Source organism: Penicillium diatomitis (assembly GCF_028827545.1).
Source record: "Penicillium diatomitis strain IBT 30728 chromosome Unknown utg000015l_segment0_segment0, whole genome shotgun sequence".
Classification (NCBI taxonomy): Eukaryota; Fungi; Ascomycota; class Eurotiomycetes; order Eurotiales; family Aspergillaceae; genus Penicillium; species Penicillium diatomitis.
Genome location: NW_026623187.1, coordinates 57,425 through 79,841, shown reverse-complemented (window position 1 = coordinate 79,841; position 22,417 = coordinate 57,425). Strand labels below are relative to the sequence as shown.

Genomic DNA, 22,417 nt, shown 5'->3' with positions numbered 1-22,417 from the left:
TAAACTTATCGATTAATAGGAAACCTCGTTACTTTACCGTATAGAACTATTTATCAAAATTTACAGGCGGTTTTCGTCTGTATTTTCTCTCGTACTTTTTATAGTAGGCCTCTAAAGTCCGAGATTAGTTCTTAATCATCGAATTAAAATTATCCTCTACTTTTACAGCAAGATAGTAGATAGGATAAGTAGATAGCTTAAACTTAACTAGCGGCTATAACTATAAGGACTCGCTCTACTAGGAGTCTAAGACTAACGACGAGAGAATAGTATTACTTAGAATTAAGAATTAGCCTAGGAAAGCGAATAAAGGCAGCAGGAGTAGATATATAAGTTTCCGACGTAATATAGATAGGGATAGATCGTTAAGCCCGATCTTTAATAATAGGGCTAAGAGTAGCGGCGAGATAAGGCTATCATATAGTTTCTATTCTTTTAATAGCCTATTTAGGGCAGTCGCCGAGTAAGATTCGATAGTTAAGGCTAACAGAGTATAACTAGTTATAACCTATAGGGAATAATTATTAGTTAATTATCTTAGGTAATTTAGATAGGAAGAGCATCGTTATTATATAAACTAGATAGATAGTACCGGCTAATTCTGCGGAATAAAAAAAGGCCTATAGGACTACCTACCACGGGATTACTATAGAGGAAGGCCAGATAAACAGTACGATTATAAGGTATAGTAGGACTCGAAGAACAAGGGTTTCTGCTACTTTAATATATAATAGCTATTCGACGTGATCGCGATAACTATAGAGTAAGAAAAACCCTAATAATTTCGTTAGTATAAAATACACGAGCATTACGCTATAGAGTAAAAAAAAATCATTAAGTTTCCTCGGAAGAAGAAATAACAAGTATAGCGCGAGTAAGCCCTAGATAACAGATTATATCGTTAATTATAGTTTCGGGTATTATCGAGGTAGCCGTTAGTGATCTACTAGACTCGGGAGCGTAGGTAAGTTTTGTTTACGATATAAGATTATGAACAAGCTAAATAATAAGGTCTAAGGCTATATAGATTAAAAAAAAAAAATAAGCGTTTCGGGTTTAATAGGCTTTTAGGGTAGACGCAAGAAGACTTAATAGCTCACCGTAGCCGTAGTACTATTATAGCTTATATCGATGAGTCGGCTAAACGCTACCAAAAGCGAAGCTCCCTATAGAATCGTATTAACCTTAGGAGGGATCTCTCTCGAAGAAGATCCCTCTTTAGCGATAAGAACTAGGAGTCTTAGTAGCGTTTTCTATCTTAGCGCGAAAAGTAAGATCGCCCAAGAAATATATTCGACGCGGATATCGTGACCTAAAGACCACAACCCGTTCGTATATTCGTTAAAAGCCGCGCTGCTAGTAGCCACGAGGTACGCGATGCTTCCTTCCATACTAAGGGTTTACTTGATTTATATAGCGAAAGGGCCAGCAGAAGGAATTTCCTCTGGTTTTGGGAAGAGGGTCCAGATAGAATACGGTCAGTTGGTTAGCGGTCTCTATCCTCCTCTGGACTGCTTCAGCGGCCCCAAAATTCACCAACGGTGTCGATACACGTAGTTTGAGATGCGGACGAGCAATATGTCAAACACTGCGAGATGGGTCTCTGCGCCTGGAATTTTTAAGGGGAAGAAATACGAGGTCGCGTAGTAGAGGCCGCGGCAGTGGCTGTGATCCATAATGACCCCCGGTTTCTGTCAGCGCTGATTTCTACTATCTCCTGGCCCCCTTTGGCGTGACTGTTTGTGCGCAAGTATTGACAAGGAACTTGAGATTGTGGAGGCGGTGCAAGCGCCACGCAAATTGTTTTATCTTAACTGCTGAGCCCACAGTAAAAGTAGCAGACATGTCCGTTATTGCGGATCGAAGCGACGCTATAATCATTTATAATGGCGCCAAATTTCACCTCCGTCGGGAATTCCACGATCTGATTGGCTACATTCTGTGTGGTCATCTTCGGGTAAAACCACCTGACCTGGGTCACGTGTCTTTTATTTTAAAACGCCTCTTAACTATGTCCCCAGGGGCTGAATTTCACCTCCGGCTGGATCTTCGGCCGCTGATTGGCTCCTTCCTGGGTAAAATCATGTGACTTGGTAAACCACGTGATTGGGCTTACTCTCCAGTCTCCACTCTCCAGTATCCACTCCATACCTTCCTGCTGCCCGCTATTAATACAGTCGGCGCAGAATATGAAGGAATACGCTGGCAGTCAACGAATTAATTATAGCAGTTGCTTCACTCCGCAGTTCCTTCCGAGGGGGAGGAAGTCTAGCCCTAGGAATACTCGTACCCAACAATTTGCATGAATTAACGATGCCCTCTATTGAGACCAAAGGAAAACAACGGTTACTCCCTGACAGCGCTTAGCGTGGATCGCTACTCCCCCAAACGGCGGCAAAACAACCCTACTAACCTTAAGAACCCTGCGGCGACCTATTTAGCTGAGTGATCGCTTTCAGCTCTTCAAAATTACTCAGACGTCCCAAGACGACTGTGAGCGCGTATAAGTCCAGCCGAGTAGTTACCAAACGGCAAGGGGCCTCTTTGGGGGACTATGCTGTTTACCGATAAGTTCTCTCCTGTGTAGTCACACAGTAATTATTCCATGGGTAGGTAAGGTGTAGAACTGTATAAGTTAGTGTATACTGAAAGAACTTGAGTAAACATAGCCCAATAAGCGGGAGACCCATCAACTTTCCAGTGCTAAAAGACTCATTTCCTCGTCAGTAAAACCTATCAATACGTGCGCTAAATTCATGGATTTATACTGGAGTCATTCGCCATGCTACCCTGGATCTCCCTTCTCCCATACTTCAAAAACTCTAGAGACGGCGATTGTGAGCGCACGGATCCAGCGATTGGGAAGGGTCACTTTTCGATCATGGTAGGAGGCTTCTGAGATTGTCCATCACAAGGCGCATTTTAATAAGGTACCAGAGTCTGCAAAGTACTCCGCTTTGCTCGTCGCAGACGATACTCAACATAGGGCCCCTTGAGGGGTTGCTCATTGAATATATTCTTTGGAATGTTTGGCGAGGTTCTTGCTTTGAGCAATCTTTGACACGACGGTGACCAAGTAGGCCAGAACTTGTGAAATGTCTGGAGTGATGTTCATGACAAACCGTGGCTGCAGGCGCACTCGCGGCACTTCCAATTTCGATTTCAACATACGTGTCTGGAGTGCGGAAGACATTTAGAAGCATGTTAACGTGGCCCCGGCACTTGAAGGTAACGTGACCACCGGTCTATGCTGCGACAGATGTCCCTTCCCTTTTGAATCATGGAGATCCTCGTCAAAGCACCCCTCCCAGCATCGAATGCGGGGTACGGGTCATGAACGTGTCTCTGCTGGAGGACTGCTGCAGATCTGATCCGATTCAAATTGTTAGAGACCGCAGTGGAGACGGACATTTCCCCATTTGATTCTGCAAACGATGTGTTGATTTGCTCCACATTTTCCGGGGTTTCTTCAGCCTAATATAGGATAGCGGTCCCCCCTTACGGTACGTGCCAACACCACCATGACTACCTACTAGTTACCGAGCACTTCATCATTGACCTGATGTTTGGTGAAAGAGGCTGAGCTTGATATTCCTCAGTGAGGATAATCTTGAATAACACGAGTCAGAATTGCACGCTGGATGAAGATGTTGAACATTCATTTCTCGTCAAGTCGCAAAAACTGTCAGCCGGAAGCGTCAAGTGCGACAGCCCCTCAAAGTACATCCGGCCAGGCTAGATCTCTACCGACCTATGATGCCACTCATGGTGTCGGCAAGCACTATGATGAGTTCCGGGGACAACTGGAGAAATCGTCCACGATCCAACAACAGGAATCAAATATTCCGACCTATCGGTTGCTTCTTTCAAAACTAGACATGTCTCAATCCTGGTTTGAAGCTTGCCAAGTCAGCTTCGATCCACATGTCGGTTTCGAGCAGTCTGCTTGACAGGGATAATGGCTTACCTCGACACGGAGCCACCGTCTGGGGTACAACTCCTCAGCGCGTGATCCTGAAACGTGAAAAAACCGAATCCCGTCATGTGCGCGTGTGGCCTACACGCCAATGCCATCCGAGTCTTACAGCATGCACACCCTTCACAAAAGGCCAAGGCAGGCTCAGAATCCCTCTCCTCGTCCTCGCAACTCCGGCGGAGATGAGAAGAATTTGGTTAGTACGACAAGATTTATCGCAGACCTGAGCGCAAGCCGCTCAACAGATATAAAATCTGCCGTCTTTGCTCATCCTCATCTACGACATATACTATGAAGTAGCCTCGATCAGTGCCCCGAGTCAAACATAGTAGCGGCAATTTCATTTCAGCATGTACAAAGCTCTGGCAATATTAATGTTGGCCGACCTGGTTGTCGGTCACGGCCACATCTCTAATATCGTGGTTAATGGAGTGTCCTATCAGGGCTGGGATATTGGTTCTTTTCCCTACTTATCCAATCCTCCAGTTGTTGCTGTATGGGGAACTCCTAATACCGGCAATGGATTTATTAGTCCGTGTAAGTCTTGTTTTCTATCCCACAGGTGCTCGACATGAATAAGCTATTAAGATGGGTTCACTTTTACTATCCGGGCACCATCCCACGCACAAACGATTCTTATATATGATTCTTTGCTGTGTTAGATATGAAACTGATGCTTTGTGAGCCAGCCTCATATGATTCATCGGACATCATTTACCACATGGATGCTACAAACGCCAAGGGTCATATTGTCGTTGCCGCTGGGGATAAAATCAATCTTCAGTGGACCACCTGGCCGGACACTCATCACGGACCTGTGATCACTTACCTCGCAGATTGCGGTGCTTCATGCGAGACGGTCGATAAAACGACGTTGAAGTTCTTCAAGATTGACGCCGTGGGTCTCGTCGACGAGAGCACCCCTCCAGGTACCTGGGCCGACGACCAGTTGATTGCCAACGGGAATAGTTGGATGGTCGAGATCCCACCCAAGCTGGCACCTGGCAATTACGTCCTGCGCAATGAGATCATCGCCCTGCACAGTGCAAACAATGCGGATGGGGCTCAAAACTATCCACAATGCTTCAACTTGCAAGTCACTGGATCTGGGTCGGACAAACCTTCGGGTGTTTTGGGTACGGATCTGTATAGCCCAACTGATCCCGGCATCTTGGTCAACATCTACCAGTCTCTGGCGAGCTACACTATCCCCGGACCTGCTCCATACACCGGTGCTGTCTCCATCGCTCAAGCCACCTCAGCCATCACGGCCTCTGGAACGCCCATCACGGGATCCGGTGCGGTCCCTACCACAACCACGGCTGGGTCTGGACCGTCGACTACTAAGACATCAACGACTACACTGGTCACCAAGACAACCACAACGAAAGTCCCTACTACGACCGGATCTGGGTCCGGGTCTGCTTCCACTCAAACAGTCTATGGTCAATGCGGTGGGCTCAGTTGGAATGGTCCTACCGCATGTGCGGCGAAAGCGACATGCGCTTCTTACAATCCTTACTACTCTCAATGTGTTCCCTCAAGCAACTAGATCTATCTTGGCCTAGTCCTGCCTTGGGGTAGATTGACCTATCATGAATATATTGGCATAAACATTCTCAGTTTGATATCACTGTATCCAGGTGCTAATTTACTCCAGTGTACAGGAGGGTACAGTTAACCTCCCGAAATGCATACCAATGCGTGCAAAGGAACATGAAAACTCCTGCTCCCCTCACCCGCCATTTAATCCAAGGGACTTCCCATAGAATGACACTTGTTTCGACCTCGAATAAAGTGTATCAAAGGCTGAGAGTATAATGAGATATCAAGGCATTTCGTGTTCAAAGTCTATCGTTGGCAAGGCCCGGCTTGAATCGGTAAATCCACGTCGAGATGTCCAGATCAAGACACCACATCTGCCAGGGTCAGCGCGCGCGGGGCCGCTAAGAGGACAGTATCTGACCTTCACAACTACTATGTTCGAGAACAGATGCTGGATCTCGCACATGTCCATTATCCATGACCCAAGTAACCGGCACTCAAGAAGACGATCGACTGAAGTGAGACCAAGTCTTGTCACAAATGTAAGCTTCTTGCATACAAGCCGACCGTCCCCACACAATCTCCAACGACGAGAAGCACAGAATCGAGGTCTCGCATGCAGCCCGTCTAACACACATAGTTCAACAGTTGACACGGGACAAAAATGACGCTCAAGAACTTCATCCCTCTCATTGCCCTGCTGCTTTTGTCATCGTGCGCTAGAGCGATCAATATCATTTCTTCCAACGACGATGGCTGGGCGGAAGTCAACATTCGCAGCCTCTTCGATAGCCTCTCCACCGCCGGCCATTCCGTCGTAGTGGTCGCTCCGGCGGAGAATCAAAGTGGAACAGGTGAGTTCGCCCGATCGGATTGACTCTATTCACAACATGTGGGTTCCAAGCTGAAAGTGAAACACGCAGGTTCTTCGCAAAAGCGTCCTACACCTCTCGCTGAGCCCTGTCAGTTTTCAAGTTGTCCAGCAGGCAGTCCAGCCATCGGACACAATGCATCACAACCTCGGTTAAATTATGTCAACTCGTTTCCCGTCACAGCGATGAAGTATGGAATTCACTCGATTGGCCCTCGCTTCCACGCTGGCTCTCCCGACCTTGCGGTTGCTGGCCCGAATGTAAGTCCACCTAGGGAGACTGACTGATGGTCTCCCCCAAGACAAGCTCTCAGCCATCTAAGTTGCTTGCATCCAACTAACTCAGTCGCGCAGGTGGGGAACAATATCGGTCTGACTGTTCTCCTCTCTGGCACTGTCGGAGCAGCTGCTTATGCAGCCCACGATGCAGGCATCCCCGCCATCGCTTTCTCCGGCGCTAGCGGATCCCAAACTGCGTGGAACGCTACACCCAGCTATCCGCACTACAGCGAACTGTACGCTCAACTCGCGACCATGCTGGTCAACCAGGCCACTCGTTCTGGAAAGCCGTATTTACCCCAAGATGTGAGTAAATTCAAGGGGCTTATCAAGTAGGCTTGAGACTCACGTCACGTACAGGTCTGGCTCAATGTCAACTTTCCAGCCGTGTCCAATAAGTGTAATACCACGAGTGATTTTTCATTCGTGCTGTCCCGTATACACGTTGCCATCCCGTTCATCACACCGGCAGATGTGGTAAGCTGTGGGAAGTCAAGGCTGCCGAACGAAATTGCGGTCTCTCTAGCCTCGGGGTGTTACGTGAGCGTCTCGGTCGGGATGGCGGGCACTAAAGATGATGCTGACGCCGTCCTGCAAGGGATCGTCAGGAAGAACCTCATGCCGCTTCTCAGCTGCTTGCCGTGATCGGTGGAACAATATTGTCCACTGTGCAACTAGCTCGACTCCCAATCATAGCTAGATAAGCTTCGAATGTTAGAAGCATTCTCGGCTACAGCGTACTCAACGTCGAATCTAGGAGACTGGTCGGACATCGGTCCTCCTAGCATGTTTCTCGTGCAGATGAATCATTCAGGACCTGCCGATCTTCTACGGTCGCGAATCATGCACGGTGAACATGGAGTCTATCCCGTTGGATCAAGGACCACGCAGAGTCATCCACAGACGAATCATCCTGATCGTGCTTACCACGAGTAGCAGGGACGCGGGGATCCTTCGTTCAAGTGGGGTACTTCCCTGTCAGGCGCCAGACCAGTTTGGGGTTGAAGTCCGCTATCTCGTTGAACTATCTCGGAATGAACGCGATTCTGCACTATACTCCAAGGAAGGTCGAGCATCTCGGATTCATGTTTTGTGCCGTATGTTGCAGACGGTGCTTGGGAGAAAAGATATAAGAAGGCTCGGGTCCTTCCACAATGAGATGGGGATCTAGGGCAAGCCTTCAGAGCATTTGAAATCATGATCTTCTCTCGTCTGTACGGCCCACTGGCCCTTTGTTCCTGGGCAGCGGCAAGCCCCAGCCCAAAGCTTGTCAATCGTGGAACAATAGCGCACGACCAGCTTGGTAGGTCGCAATTCCCGTCATGATTGTTTGCAGGGTTGGACAGTATAGCCTGAACCTGGAGCTGTTATTATCAAGTGCGTTCGCTCGCTAATTGTATTCACCCTCAAGTTGGGTTTCCCCAAACCGTCCCATCTGGTGTTACTGGCCAAGTATATCTTGCCTACCAGCCAACTCTGGACGTAGTCAATGGCTGTGTACCATTCCCTGCCGTGGATGCCAATGGTAACACCAAGTAAGTCACCCCTCTGATTATGAAGTTCCCTTCAACGGGATCCGAGTTAGTTGCAGAAACTTATCAATCATAAAACTAGCGCTGGCCTGAAGCCCTCCGGTGCACCTAGCGGCGATTGCAGCAGCAGCACCGGCCAGATCTACGTTCGTGGTGGAAGCCATGGAAACTACTACGGACTGATGTACTCGTGGTACATGCCCAAAGACGAGCCATCCGACGGATTGGGTCATCGTCATGACTGGGAGGGTGTCATTGTCTGGCTGTCCCAGTCTACCAGCACCTCGGCTAGTAATGTTGTCGCAGTTTGTCCTTCGGCCCATGGTGGCTGGGATTGCTCTACGGATGGATTCACACTCAGTGGCACAACCCCCTTGATCAAGTACTACAGCCCCATCTGGCCCATAGACCACCAATGTGGTTTGACAAGCACCAAAGGAGGATTTCAGCCGTTGATCGCATGGGAGTCTCTGCCTGCTGCCGCTCAAAATGCGCTGGAAACCACGGACTTTGGCAAGGCGGATGTGCCATTCAACGATGCCCGTTTCAACAACAACCTCGCTAGCGCCACTTTCTGAACATAGCTCTAGCATAGGCTCTCGAATTTTGATGGAATTTGCAAACATTGAGCTCATTGAATAGGGTGTGCCGGAGTGTTATAAACCGCGACTGAGAAGGCATGTTCTTTGAAACCTGTTATCAGCATGTGATCTTATCGGTCCAGATGTATGAATGCACAACATGAAGGCTTTATAATTGGTTCAGGTCTATCGCAAAAGTATTCTACACCTTCACCCCACACCTCTTGCATCTATTCGGACCGAGCACTTTTTGTTTTTTTGCTTCGCAATTTCATCATGAGGAAGACAAGCGCGTAGGATGAGATACAAAAGAGCGCAGTGATCGCAGTCTGTAGTCAAGTTGTCAGTCTTTTTCTTGGTCGTTTTGAAGACAGGGGAGCGAGATTTCGTCATACATCTCTCCAAGAATAATACTTAGCCTGAAGGTTGAATGTCTTGGCATACTCGGCACCAGACGAGTACTGGCAGAACGAGCAGCTGGTGGAGTTGGGGTCAAGTAAATAGCCAGGCCGGGAGGACAAAAAGTCCGACATATACTCGCCACAAGTCTGGCCAGAAGGAGCACTGAAAGTGACGTATTCCGAGGGTTCGCACTCAACTTTGACATCCCACAGAATCTCGCCCAACAGACCACCGACAAGGTAGGTAAAGGGATCGAGGTAGTACATCCAGTAGCGCCAGAATGGCTGCATCTGGCTGTATGGTACCACAACACCGCAGAAACTGACCAGGCCTGCGCCGAGTAGAACTGGATTCATGACCGCTGCAAAGTACTCGTTTGGCGCATAGGCTGCGATGGCTTGACCGATAGAAGTGTAGAGGAATTCATAGACTGCACGAGATATTAGTTCCTGCAAAACTTGGGTAACAAGCAAATTGCGATATCTTACAGATCATCTGCAGGTAAAAGTGGCCCGAGATACTGGCTTTGACAGGCAATCCGGCTGTAAAGTAGAAGCACACGAAGTAGAGAGTGGCGCAAACGATGAGATAAGGAATCTCAGCCACCGTTTGAGCACCGATGAAAGCAATCCAGTGGTAAGTTTTGGACTGCAAAAAGAGAGATCAGTCTCATAGGAGCGGAAATTTGGATAGATGCGAATCATCAATCGTGTGCGCGAAATACTAACCTTCTTCTCTCGCGTTTCGAAGATATCCCTGTTTGCTAAGAAGAAAGGCTGCATTTGGTTGATACAGCCTGGCGCAACGAAAATGAAGTTGAACACGGCGAAGAGCCGTAGTTGGAGGGAAAATGTTCCATTCCCAAGCTTCCAGAAAGTGAAGCCGCTGAAAAGGGCGGCAAAGATGTGAAGAATGAATTTATTCCACATATAGTCCTTGTTCGGATGTCAGCCGGGGTTCACATTTGTAGATGCCACGTGGACATACCGGAGATCGCCAGATCTTCAGACTCAGACGCGTAGTGACCATTTTGAACTGGAACCAGTGACTCGTGGCGAATGTGGCAGTATTTTCCTCGTACGCGGTATCTTCCATTCCTGCCTTGTTGAGAGCTTCGAGCTCCGAGAGGGCGGTTTGACGTTCAGATGACTGATTCCAAACCTCGACCCAATCTGTCTTTTGTGACTCGCCGCCTCCTTGCACCACGTCGATGATATGTTCAGCTGGGTTCGCGCCGGGAGGACAAGGTGCGCCATTTCGAGAAAAGTAGTCGAGAATCTTGCCGGACTCGTGGCCAGCTATGATTCGAACAATTAGTGACTCTAAGCGGCCCGTGTTTGATGTGTATAACTTACTTTCTCCGAAATATGTCATGCGTCCCCCTTTTGCCAAGAGCAATAAGCCATCAAAAGCGTCGAATAAAACAGCGGAAGGTTGATGAATGGTGCACTGTTTTGTTTTCTTAGCATCGTAAATCGCTCGTTTTGGGACACGAGTAACTCACCAGAACAGCCTGACCACCATCCACTAGCTTGCGGAGGAACCGCACAATGTTGAATGCACTTTGTCCATCCAGACCAGAAGTGGGTTCATCGAGGAAGAGCAAAGTGGGCTTAGCGACAAGTTCAACACCCAAAGTCACCCTCTTCCGCTGCTCGATGCTTAAACCTGCACCAGGGACTGTGAAGTCTTAGTCTTGTGCCTTTGTATGTCAACGGAACTATTCGGTATATGTCTTACCTCCAATGAGTGCGTCCTCGATGTCTCCCAGTTCCAACAGATTGATGATATGGTCAACATAGGCAAGCTTTTCTTCCCGTGTAATTGAAGCTTGTTGGCGCAGTAGGGCAGAGAAGACGAGAGCCTCTTTGACGGTTGCTGTCGGCTCGTGCACGTCCATTTGCTCACAGTAGCCAGTGGTTCTCTGAAAGCTGATTCCTTGTGGGCGACCGTCAATGAGAATTGAGCCATACACTTCTCCCGAGTCTTTTCGCTGCGCAAGAACATCAAGAAGACTGGCACAAGTTGTTAGCATAACGTCGTCTTGCCAATGAAACTTCAGATTACCTACGTTGTCTTGCCAGCTCCAGAGGCTCCCATCAACGCAACCAAATTGCCAGGCTTCACGTAACCAAAGACTTTGTTCAGAAGCTGCCTCTTCTCTCCCTGGAATGGCACGTGGTAGTCCAGATTTTGCCAAGTGAATGTTGACTGCTTTGGTGAGCGTGCGGGAGCTGAACTGTGGGAAGCCTCCGCCACTGCATCAGATCGAGGCGTAGGCTTCTTCTGATCATTCTTGCTGCCGCGCTTGTACAGAAGGATGGAGGAACCACTCCGGCTGTTCTTGAGCTCGAAGCCCAAGGATGTCAACCCAATAAAGAAGAGCCAGAATCCAATGATGACACCAAAGCTGCGCCAAATATGGTGGGGCGAGTAATTGTACTGCTCATGGATGTATGCAGCACCGTCGATTATCCCTTCTGCATTGCTCCCGACTACCGAGCAAGCTCGGTGTGGGGATGCAGTATCGGGATAGCTGGCGCCATACGGGATGTAATAGGGCTCTTTGCAGACAAGTTGCCTACCGACGAACTCATTGGCCATCAATGCCTCAAATGCATAAGCGCCAGGGTTGAGATAAAAGATCCAGCGGAACCAAACGCGCATCTTGTAGAAAGGTACAAGATAGCCTGCGAATGATCATTAGCATGATTGACATTGGTATTGGGGCACCGTGAAACTCACCTCCATACACAAAGAACACCGTCGAAAGCAGCCCGCAAAGTTCAGATGCGGTACCAAACTTCGAGCACAAAGCGCCCACTGATCGAAACAGCTGAACGAAGCACAGAGTTTGTACAATGACAATGACCCAAAATGTGAAGAACCGCCCAGCGTCCATCTGTAGGGCGGACATGAAGTACAACACCAGCGAGAAACAGCTGACTTGTATCATGATGACGGGAATGTCGGTAATGGCATTGGCGATACAAAAGGCAGTCGGGCGGTAGAACCCAAATCTTTTTTGTCGAGACAGAATTGGACGGCCCATGAAAGAAGCTGTTGTTTCCGACATGGATTCCAAGAGGAAGTAGATAACTGGGAAGAAAACGACACCTGGTCGCGTGAAGATCGAACCACTGTCGTCAGGAAGATTGTAGAAGAGAGATCCGCAAACCAAGGCTTGAATGATCGCCGAGAACACTTTGATGAAGAGTGACAGTTTGTCACCCCACATGATCTGGAACTGTCGCAACGTGCAAGAGCGAACCTGATCCCAGAGTCCTGCGGTATAAACGCTTTGCTTGAGAGGTAGGAGCTTCTTTCGCTTCTCGCTTGCGACGGCGATGCGGAGATCTTCCGTCTCATGGCTCAATTGCTCTGGAGGCACGATCGATACCATTTGTTCTTGGCAAATATCGCTGCCATGATAAATGGCTTCAAATTCCTCTGGGGTGTTGGGGACACGTTCTTCCCAACCAGGGCGGACTATTCTCTCTGTCAACACAGTCACAGACGTGAGATAGTCTGCTATGTTGGCACCTCGCGGACAAGTGAAGCCAAGAGATTCGAAGTATTCCTTTGCTAGGTAGCGAGGGCCGTAGTAGATGACACGGCCTTCAGCCAGTACCAAAACCTTGTCGAAGGCATCATAGATTCCGTTCCCGGCCTGATAGGTCGTCGTGATGATTGTTTTGTGATTCTCATCTGCCTCTCGCCGCAAAAGCCGAGCAAATTCAAGGGCTGCCTTGGAATCGAGACCACGTGTAGGATTGTCCCATAATTGAACTGGACTCTGATCCCGGTCTTGTCAATCAATGCTCAATCTACTCATCTCTGATCAAGCAGCTTACCTGTCCCGCCATAACCTCAGCCAAGGAGACTCGTTTCCGCTCACCGCCAGACACACCCCGGATATACTCATTTCCAACTCTTGTTTTCTTCGTATGAGCAATGCCCAGAGAATCGAGAATGGTGTCGCGTTTCCCCATAATGTAGTCTTGGTGGGAAGCCAACTCAGTAGGCCGCTCGTGAGGAACCTTGTTGCGCAACGCAAATTTCAATGTGCGATTCACGGAAAGTGTAGGGAAGTGTAAGTCGTCTGGAGTATGTCAGTATTACAGCTGATGAGATATTCCCTAAGCTGAAGGTCAGTCATACCTTCATTGTTGAACATGATCTGCTGACGAAAATCCTTTGCAGCTGTGTGATCCATGCTACCGAATCTCAGGTCTCCGTCGACCTCGCTGAATTGCTCCCTGTCATTTGACAAAACCGAGAGAAGGGATGTACATCCTGAACCCGGACGGCCCAGAACTAGAAGCTGAACCGCGTGTCAGTACCGACATACGCAACATGTCGCTTGCTTTAAGATGGTGGACTGACCATCTCTCCAGGTTTCACCTGGCCGGAAATATTGTTCAAAATGGTCTTTTTCTATCAGCGCATGCCTCGAATTTACCCAAAAACAAAGGAAAATTTGAACTAACCCTCTTTTGATCCTCCTTTCGTCTGAATACGTTCCCAAGCTGGCGTGGGTCCATCACAGACCAAAGCGTGCTTCCTAAAGCAGCATCGGGAGCTGTTACACGGACGCTGAGAGCGCGGAACGTCACAGTCAACCTCTTTCGAATATCCTCTCCATGTCCAGCCTTTTCAACATCCACAGGTGTGGCTGTTCCTGAAGAGGAATCATCCATGTTGGCAAGAATGGCAGCCTTCATGCCGTCAGCGTATCTCAAGTTCGAACTTGATAAAGTCGCAATTTGAGAGGTGGCAGATAGGGAAAGGACAATTTTGATGACTTCCAGCTCACTATAACTTCTTCAAAAGATGGATTACACTCCTTTAAACGATCACCTAAAGCCGCTGGCCCACAATGTATAGAGATGATTCCGATCTCCACACATTTGGAACAGCTTCATCCGTAAAGCCGAAAAGTGGAGCCTTGCCGGAAATAAGTCGCCGTCTCGCGCGTGAAACGGATTCTCTTTTTCGGATTTCGTTTGACGGTCGCGCCACGGAAGTACAGTTTCGTACCTGATCTCCGCTCAAGCCGAGAGTTTGTGGCAAGGAGATCGGACATAGTGAGTAGTAGTACCGTCTATATTGACGATCACTACTGCCATCATTTTGCTGCATCCACTCATTTCAATGCTGCTGTCAGCGAACGGCGCAGACCCACTGTCTGGACGTATCTGGTAAACCCGAAGCTTGACCGAGCCATGTCATGGCTGAGCCGAAGGTTGCTTTTGAGGCCATTGTCATCGCTTTACGTCAAGGGGAAATAGCTAGGTATGACCCGCTAGGTGGTTCGGAAGATAGAAGCTCCCCTTGTAAGGCACAGAGAGACTCCTGAACGCATGGACAAGCTTGTCCTTGATACACATCAATGGAGTGAGGTTCTCTTCACAGTTTTTCTTGTGCCCGGCTGGAGAGATGTGCAAATGAAACGAGACTATCCAGGATCCGAGCAGGGCACGGAAAGCACTGAAATGTCGATTCCTTTTTGATGACCAGGGGACTGAGAAAAGCGTTGACCGGGAACTTCGTCCGTTTGAGAGTTCTGGTTGCAGACAAGGCAAGACTCCAAGCGTGCATGCCAAGACAACCTGCCATGGAGCATTTGCCCTTCTGATGGGAGACGTTCTTGCGGTGCGGTGAATTTACGAGACCGCGCAATCGTCGATTTTCATAAATACATAATTGTCTAAAGATTGAACGATTAACCGCTCAGCTGGTCGTAGGTCGAGCAAAATGCCTCTAGGTCCATGGTTGAGAAATCGAAGTTCCAGCCCATGTCAGACTGGGTGAAGTCAAGGAGATCATCTGTCGAGCCACTCGAAGCCCCGGTTTCTGGTCCCTCGAGGTGTTGCAGGTTCCATTGAGGAGCAGAAAGGTCGAAGTTCTGAGTGAATCCAGGTCGTGGAGTAAAGGTTGTGGCTGAAGGGATCCATCCATATGGTTGACTGGCAGTGTTTCCAGCTGGGGAAGACATCGGCACCGAGGCTTTTGTTTTGAGCGAGGTGTACTGATCTGAATACGGGAGGAATTCGTAGGAAGGGTTGATTTTGCGGAGCACAGTTTGAATAGCGGAGATCGTGCTGTCGATTGGATCGCCCGGACGCATCGAACCCAGCGTTTGTAATGTTGTGTAAATCCAGGGCAAGTGTGAAGTGGCCGTGCTTGGATCGTGGAGCAAATCGTAGATCAGGGTGAAAGCTGAGCTGGATAGGAAGTGTCCATGGTACCTCAGTTGCTATAACAAGCTAGAATGAGTATGTAGCAGCCGCAAAAATGGGGTACATGTTATTTACGAACCTTCACAAGGTCATTTCTGCGAGAGGCCTCGGACAGATGGTGAATGGTCTTGCTTGCGGCCGTGATGGCGTGGTTGCAGGCTTCGTTGAGCCATGTAGGAACTTTGAACGAGCGAGGCGGGGCATTTGTATCAGGTGGCTGTGTAGAGGCCTTTAGGCTTCGTTTCCAGTGACCGCGGAAGATCAAGAACGGGCGAAACGTCAACAGAAGAGTGTGATAGTACACTGCGTTTCAATTAGTGAATTGAGTGAATAATCACGAGAGTAGTAGAGATGCCTTACGAGTTATGAAGATAGTCTGGCGAACACCCAGAGATCCAATCTCAATGCTCGCATCGAGATCGAATCCCAACGCCTGCTTCATGTAGACCTCGTGATTTCGAAGATCATGGATGATCGACCGAGCGACCCGCCACATGTGTAATAGCGACTCATGCCGTTGACTATAAATCTCATTACCCGACCGTGAAATCGTTTTGCACAATTCGGTAAGAAGTCGAACAAAGGGATCCTGAGCGTATTCAATGGCGACGTCCTTCAGATAAAGAGAGCTCGGTCTTCCGACATGGAAACAAAACCAGCTACAGCGGCCCGTTAGAAATTTTGCTACATTCGCAGATTGACAGACTTGACGGCTCACGTTTCAAAGTTATACAGGGACCAGAAAGTTACGCGTCTCTCTTCGATCGTTTTCTGCCTTTGTATATCCCCTGGAGGAACATCCTTGTGCAAGCCAGCCGAGATAGCCTTACGTGTAGCGGTACCTAGATGTAGGAATGCCGAGTTTGGCCGACCTTGTTCGTTTTGGTAGTTGCCGTAAGAGCTGCATTCTTGGTTGGTCTCGAGGCAACGTTCACTATGTTTGGGGAGTGACTTATCATAAGAAATGCAATTTGGACTGTCCGAAGATTCACGACGTCATCGTACGGTATCAAAGACTCTTTGACTCGCTCAAACAGGACGTCTCCCCACGCATACTGCTCGGTACCTAGAGATCCAATAGCCATGGACAATAAGAGCATGGCCCGTGTGAGCGTATCTGGATGTTCTGATGGCGATGGATCATATAGTTTCTCCAAACACTGCTTAAAGTAAGCTTTTGGCTGGTGCGGCATCACATGATACAAATGGGCCAGGTATCGGTCGAGGAAAATTTTTGCCAAGTTATAAGGGAGAAACATCATGCCCATGTCGGCTGAGCTGGAAGATTTTCCTGCTTCTTGGGAGTCTGGTGTCCCAAAAAAGATTCGTCTGAAGCTGAAGAGATCCAAGCCCGCGCCAGCTTCTTCTACTTGGCCAGATGAGGCAGCCTCAGAGGATGCATTGGGGACCAGTTCATGATAAACATGTTGGATGAGCGAAAAATGGGAGGTTGGTCCGTAATAGAGCTCCAATTTGCAAGACGGCGACGCCATGTGCGTCGCCGAAACGCTGCTTGGATACTGGACCATCATTGACGGGCCATCAGTTTTGGAGTTCGGCGCGAACGAGGGTGAAACGCGCGGCGCATGTCTGCTATCGCTTTCCGACAGCGGATGATCAGTATCGATCCTCCTTTTGCGCTGTCGTGTCACCTCCCTGTAGATACATGGGGTCTCGCGTTGTTGGCATGTTTTACACCTGCAAATGGCTTATCAGATCCTCACTCAGCCAAGTCAGCACCCAGTAGTGAGCGAAATTCGATCTTACGGATTTAACCCATTGCATCGGATCTTGCGCTTTCGACACTCTTGACAGGCCTTTGGGATCCGCCAGGCGCCCGTGGGCGGCTTTATGGCATCAGCCATATCCGAACAAGTGAGGGAAAGTTGTCACTTGGGATTGGGAAGGACTTGGCGCCCCAGATGGCAGGGCGCGTAGAGACGATCCGAGCACACGTTGCAGCGAGAACCTCTTCACTCAATCATCATGACAACGCTCTCCAAACGCCGTCGTGCATTTGAACAGAATATTTCGATCTGAAGATTTTCACAGCTCTGGAGTTGAGGCGGACTACCAACTGGAATCAGTAGCAGCACGGAGTCCGGTGGGTCGTCGATCCATATCCGCTTATTCCGTCTATATCCGGCCAGGTCACGTGGGCGCAAGAGCGCAATCAAAATGAGACAGCGGCAGACATTATTTAGTTCAAACCAAGGTAATTGCGGACCTCATACCAAAGGCGGTGATGATGTAAATATCATGTCTTCTGATGGTTTCACATATGTCAGGATGCTTTCGATTGTTCCGTGTGGATAGATATATACACCTCAAGGTTGTTCCGACATAGACCTTGCCAAAGCTCGCGAGCTAGCCCGCCCGGACCGCGAGTATCTACGAGCTTTACGCTCGGTAATACAATTACCACGTGACCTAAATTATAATAAATCTCGCGAATATTTTTAAGAAAACCTATACTAATTACAGTATTACTAAGCTTAAAAAATAAATTACGATCTCTTATTACCGATCCGATACAGAAAATATCGGTAATTTATATAGTAAAACTCGCGGGCTAAGAGCGCTCGGCTCGAGAGCCTAAAACTCGCGAGTACGAGCTCACATCTCTAATTTTCGGCTCGTAGCCCGCGAGCTTAGAGCTCGCGGTTTTAAGGCTCGCGGGCACGAGCTCAGATTCTCGGCTCGCACGCGGGCGCGAGCCTAAAAGTCCGGCCCGCTCGGCTCGTTAGTAAGGTCTATTCCGACATAGGTCGCCATGTCACCTCCTACCTCTCATCTGAGGTTGCACTGCCGCTTGCATTTTCCTCCCAGCCTACCGAGTAGTACTTTGCATGCTGAGGTGATGGCTCTCCACTTTAGGAATTCGACAGGTGATCTTCAGGAATGGTGGTTATTTATGAGAATACAGTAGGTAACAGGTAGCTTTACTGCTGTCGTCTGTTCACTTTACTATTCCCCTTTTGCCCTCTAGCTCTAGGTGGTACCTAGGTCGTTCCCAACTTACTTCACTCGTGAGATGATTGAGTTCTACCTACGTTCTAATATCGACAGGATTGACGTCTTGCGCCTGTACCAACTTTTGACTTTTCTGACTAGGTTCCGAGAATTCGACTTCCTGCGCTCATCAAGCATGCTATATAGTCTCAGAATCGGTTGCTGTATAGGCTGGGATCATCGCAAGTTCTGGAGCAACAAAGTGGCACTAGTGCTATCTGGTATAAAGGATTGACATGGAGATGTCCTACGACGACGTTGCATAGGAACTAGAATCTGAAGATATTTTCGATATCGGGCTGTCTATATTTCGTGATATCAACGTCAAGAAACCGATCTTGGAGCTCATCTTGAATCATGGCTTAGGGGACGACTCTGAGTTCACGGATATTAGCAAAGAATCCCTCAACAATCTTCCGCTGCAGGTGGAGTACACGTGGAGCGCCGCCGACATTCGCTCCCGCAAGCCGATGCTAGTTTTTTTCCCGAAGAAAAGGTGAGGAATGAGGTTGGTTAGGTTATCGATGGATATGAATGATCTAGTACGCCTGGGAACCCATCGCGGTCAGAACTCCCACAGCCACAGACCACCTCCGAGACTACGTCATTATAAGTCCAAGCCCTAGCGCGTCTCAACATGCAGCTTTAACGGTACAAGCTTCTTGTAGTTACGAGGGACGTTCAAGGACAGCACAAGAACTCTAGCCGTGACAGACTCCCTTCGGACCAGATGTGGCGAAGCTGGGACAGTGGAAACTTCAGAGTGGTCTACGCAATCTTGCACAATTTTGCGTTCGATGCGATCTGCTGGCTCGAAATTGACCAGCGGGTCTTCGGGCCGATGGAGACAAGCGAGCCTAATGAAGTATGGAGAGAGCATTTGAACTTGCTGAGTGACGATGAGAATCACGAGACGGATGAAAGTATTGTTGAGTCGTTGACAAAGAAGCTAAGCGAGATGGAAGACAGGGTCTTGGCATGGGACCCGAACGAGTTTACCGAGGCATTTCGCCAAGCATTGATGAGACAAGGCGCAACGAAAGTAGTAGCAAGATGTCATTAAATGTTCCCGAGCCCGATTTCGACAAGTTGGCCGATAATAAACATCTCTTATCGTCGACTTCAGGGTCGTTCTTCTGCACACTGAGCGCGCTTGGGCTGTTACTCATGTCCGGAAAGAGGTAGCATCTACGGAGATCTTAATTGTAAGCAGTGAAATTGAACTCAATATGCCACCCTGAAAATAGCCTCCGCGTTTGGAAGAATCAGATTTCAAGATTCAGACAAGACCCGACCGATCTGTCGAGGTGCAACAGTTTACCCCAAAAGATGACTACCTGATGCGGGTATGAATACCGCGGTGTGTCTGACAACCCTTCCGCCCCCGCCAAGTGCGCCTCTCATCCCCGCCGCAGGCACATGGCCTCGGAGAACTTGGCCAGACCATTTCGCCAAGATATTTGGAGTCACGGGACTCGAGGGTCCCAGAGTATGCGGTAGACTATAGACTCTGATTAACTTTCGCCCAGGGGGTGGCCAAGCGTATTCGCTCTTGGCTTCGGCAAATCCGACTCTTTTTGCCCCAAAGCAAGCTGCATAACACGGCTCCTTCACGGTAATTAGGTCTCCGCGACTGAGCACAAGCCCCCCCCCCCCCCCCCCCAGTTTAGGTAAGTAATCGATGTCCTCTCTTCGTTGATGCCATTGGCTATCTGTGTGATTGAGTGCAAACGATCATTGGTCTCGAAGACAATGAACTTCGTTGACCCTAGAGCCGGCTTTTCCACGCGGTAGTTGGGAAGGGCAGCCCAACTGTGTAGGCTGGCTTCTAGACTAAGAGGCTCGGTCGCGTGGGCATTTCCTCGGCAGGACTCAAATCTTATTTCTTCCTTTGACAATGATTTACAGTCAATGGCATTGAATTGTTCTGATTTCTCCGCAAATCGATCGGTTTCCCCACATAGGAGCAAACTTCCCCAGATTTTGCAGATAAGAACCTTATCCGCAGCAACGCAAATTTCTTCAATTTCCTTCAGCACCGTACCATCGTGCGGCGGGATACGAACATTCAAATACAAGGCGTCAACAATTCGCCAAAGCATACCATCCTAGAACATTTCATTTCGAATGCTTCAAATTATCCCATGGCCTCGTCAGTGATTCACCGCGACTATCCTGGGGATGAGAAAGCCGTGTCGGAGTGCAAACAAGGGGCGCTATCCGATGGAACGCGAGATGCCGCAGAGCGTGGCCACCTTGCGACGGACCAATATGGACATGCATTGGTGCAATTTGACCCAGTCGCCGAGTCGCGTCTTCGTTGGAAGATGGATCTGTACATTGTGCCCACGGTGGCAATGATGTACCTTTTTTGTTTCATCGATCGTGCAAACATCGGTATGTGCTTCTTATCGATAAGAGGTCAATCGATTAGTACCTTAGTCTCGTTGCTTACTGACATCATGGGATCTCTGCAGGCAATGCGAAGCTAGCCGGTTTCAGCAAAGATCTTGGACTCAAGGGGTACGACTATAACATTGTGCTTTCCATTTTCTTTGTCGCCTATATCATCTTTGAGATTCCTAGCAATGTAAGCCGCGATTTACGACCCACTCATGTGTCCATACCCAGCCCACCACCAGAGACCAGCCCACTGACAGCTCCTGACTCAGATCGCATGCAAATGGATCGGACCTGGCTGGTTCCTCCCCTCTATTACGCTGGGATTCGGCATTTGCTCCGTCGCAACGGCCTTTGTCCAGAACATTCACGCTGCTTGTGGTGTCCGCTTCTTGCTCGGTATGTTCGAAGCAGGTCTGTTGCCTGGAATCGCATATTACATGAGTCGATGGTATCGCCGCAGTGAAGTACGTAAACAGCCCGCGAGTGAGACTGTCCTGAATATGGGACTCAAAGAATGCTAATGTTTGACAGCTGGCCTTCCGTCTGTCACTGTACATCGTCATGGCGCCCCTAGCCGGCGCTTTTGGCGGACTTTTGGCTTCAGGTATCTTGAAGTTGGACCACTTTGGCAGTCTGAAGACCTGGCGGATGCTCTTTGCCATAGAAGGTCTCGTGACCATTGGAATTGCTCTGATCGCGTTTCTGACCATGACTGATCGGCCCGAGACTGCGCGCTGGCTGTCGCAGGAGGAGAAGGATCTGGCGATTGCCCGTCTCAAGTCGGAGCGCGTCGGCACCACGGAAGTGCTTGATCGACTGGACCTGCCGAAAACTCTTCGTGGCATATTCAGTCCTGTTACACTGATCACCGCGACCATTTTCCTTCTCAACAACATCACCGTTCAAGGACTGGGATTCTTTGCGCCCACTATTGTCCAGACAATCTACCCGAAGGCAACGGTGGTGTCACAGCAGCTTCATACTGTTCCACCTTATGTGGTCGGCGCCTTTTTCACCGTCTTGTTCCCGTTTCTGAGCTGGCGATATGACCAGAGGTCGGTCTTTTTGTTGTGACCCCGCCGCTGGTGATGACCGGGTACATCATGTTTCTTGCGAGCGAAGACCCGATGGTTCGCTATGGAGCGACTTTCATCATTGCATGCGGTGCCTTCTCGTTTGGCGCCCTTTGCAATGCCCACGTGTCTGCCAATGTTATCTCGGACACAGCTCGATCATCTGCGATTGGAACCGTCGTCATGTTCGGCAACATCGGCGGGTTGATTTCAACTTGGTCGTTCCTTCCCTCCGATGCGCCCAATTATCACGTTGGGAACGGACTGAACCTCGCGACCTCTTCGACGACATTGTTGCTTGGTGCAGGGTTGTGGGCTTGGATCGGGTGGGACAACCGACGGCGGGGCCAGATCGATGTCAACGCCGCTTTGACAGGTCTCTCCCAAAAGCAGGTCCAAGACATGGATTGGCGCAATCCTGCATTCCGCTGGCGTCCATGAATTGGAAAGCAAGAAGAGAGTATAGTTACTCGGAAGGAGCCGCCATGTATGGAGTACTCC

General features: G+C 49.1%; 6 protein-coding genes across 6 annotated transcripts; 3 read left to right on the top strand and 3 right to left on the bottom strand.

Annotated features, from left to right (window-relative positions):
* Positions 1–3,004: 3,004 nt before the first annotated feature.
* On the bottom strand, positions 3,005–3,193 carry N7539_008858 (uncharacterized protein; the record flags this gene model as incomplete). Its single annotated transcript, XM_056938453.1, has 1 exon — positions 3,005–3,193. One exon carries the CDS (start codon positions 3,191–3,193, stop codon positions 3,005–3,007), a length of 189 nt encoding a protein of 62 aa, XP_056785830.1.
* Positions 3,194–4,326: 1,133 nt separating this feature from the next.
* On the top strand, positions 4,327–5,528 carry N7539_008857 (putative endo-1,4-beta-glucanase; the record flags this gene model as incomplete). The annotated part of the gene is made up of 2 exons (XM_056938452.1): positions 4,327–4,513; positions 4,639–5,528. The coding sequence occupies 2 exons, from the start codon at positions 4,327–4,329 to the stop codon at positions 5,526–5,528; spliced, it is 1,077 nt and encodes a 358-aa protein (XP_056785829.1).
* A 657-nt stretch (positions 5,529–6,185) lies between these two features.
* On the top strand, positions 6,186–8,781 carry N7539_008856 (NLP effector protein 10; the record flags this gene model as incomplete). The annotated part of the gene is made up of 8 exons (XM_056938451.1): positions 6,186–6,375; positions 6,445–6,653; positions 6,747–6,977; positions 7,032–7,148; positions 7,486–7,768; positions 7,843–7,974; positions 8,083–8,206; positions 8,286–8,781. The coding sequence occupies 8 exons, from the start codon at positions 6,186–6,188 to the stop codon at positions 8,779–8,781; spliced, it is 1,782 nt and encodes a 593-aa protein (XP_056785828.1).
* A 233-nt stretch (positions 8,782–9,014) lies between these two features.
* Positions 9,015–13,910, bottom strand: N7539_008855 (putative ABC multidrug transporter; the record flags this gene model as incomplete). The annotated part of the gene is made up of 14 exons (XM_056938450.1): positions 9,015–9,113; positions 9,180–9,616; positions 9,675–9,834; positions 9,915–10,121; positions 10,174–10,484; positions 10,542–10,635; positions 10,691–10,866; positions 10,927–11,201; positions 11,258–11,876; positions 11,932–12,982; positions 13,041–13,288; positions 13,348–13,510; positions 13,573–13,623; positions 13,677–13,910. 14 exons carry the CDS (start codon positions 13,908–13,910, stop codon positions 9,015–9,017), a joined length of 4,125 nt encoding a protein of 1,374 aa, XP_056785827.1.
* A 1,001-nt stretch (positions 13,911–14,911) lies between these two features.
* On the bottom strand, positions 14,912–17,293 carry N7539_008854 (Zn(II)2Cys6 transcription factor; the record flags this gene model as incomplete). The annotated part of the gene is made up of 6 exons (XM_056938449.1): positions 14,912–15,445; positions 15,508–15,731; positions 15,789–16,087; positions 16,147–16,362; positions 16,434–17,126; positions 17,196–17,293. 6 exons carry the CDS (start codon positions 17,291–17,293, stop codon positions 14,912–14,914), a joined length of 2,064 nt encoding a protein of 687 aa, XP_056785826.1.
* A 1,877-nt stretch (positions 17,294–19,170) lies between these two features.
* Positions 19,171–22,357, top strand: N7539_008853 (putative MFS transporter; the record flags this gene model as incomplete). Its single annotated transcript, XM_056938448.1, has 8 exons — positions 19,171–19,482; positions 19,688–19,786; positions 20,064–20,110; positions 20,449–20,837; positions 20,918–21,030; positions 21,113–21,307; positions 21,375–21,842; positions 21,899–22,357. 8 exons carry the CDS (start codon positions 19,171–19,173, stop codon positions 22,355–22,357), a joined length of 2,082 nt encoding a protein of 693 aa, XP_056785825.1.
* Positions 22,358–22,417: the final 60 nt, after the last annotated feature.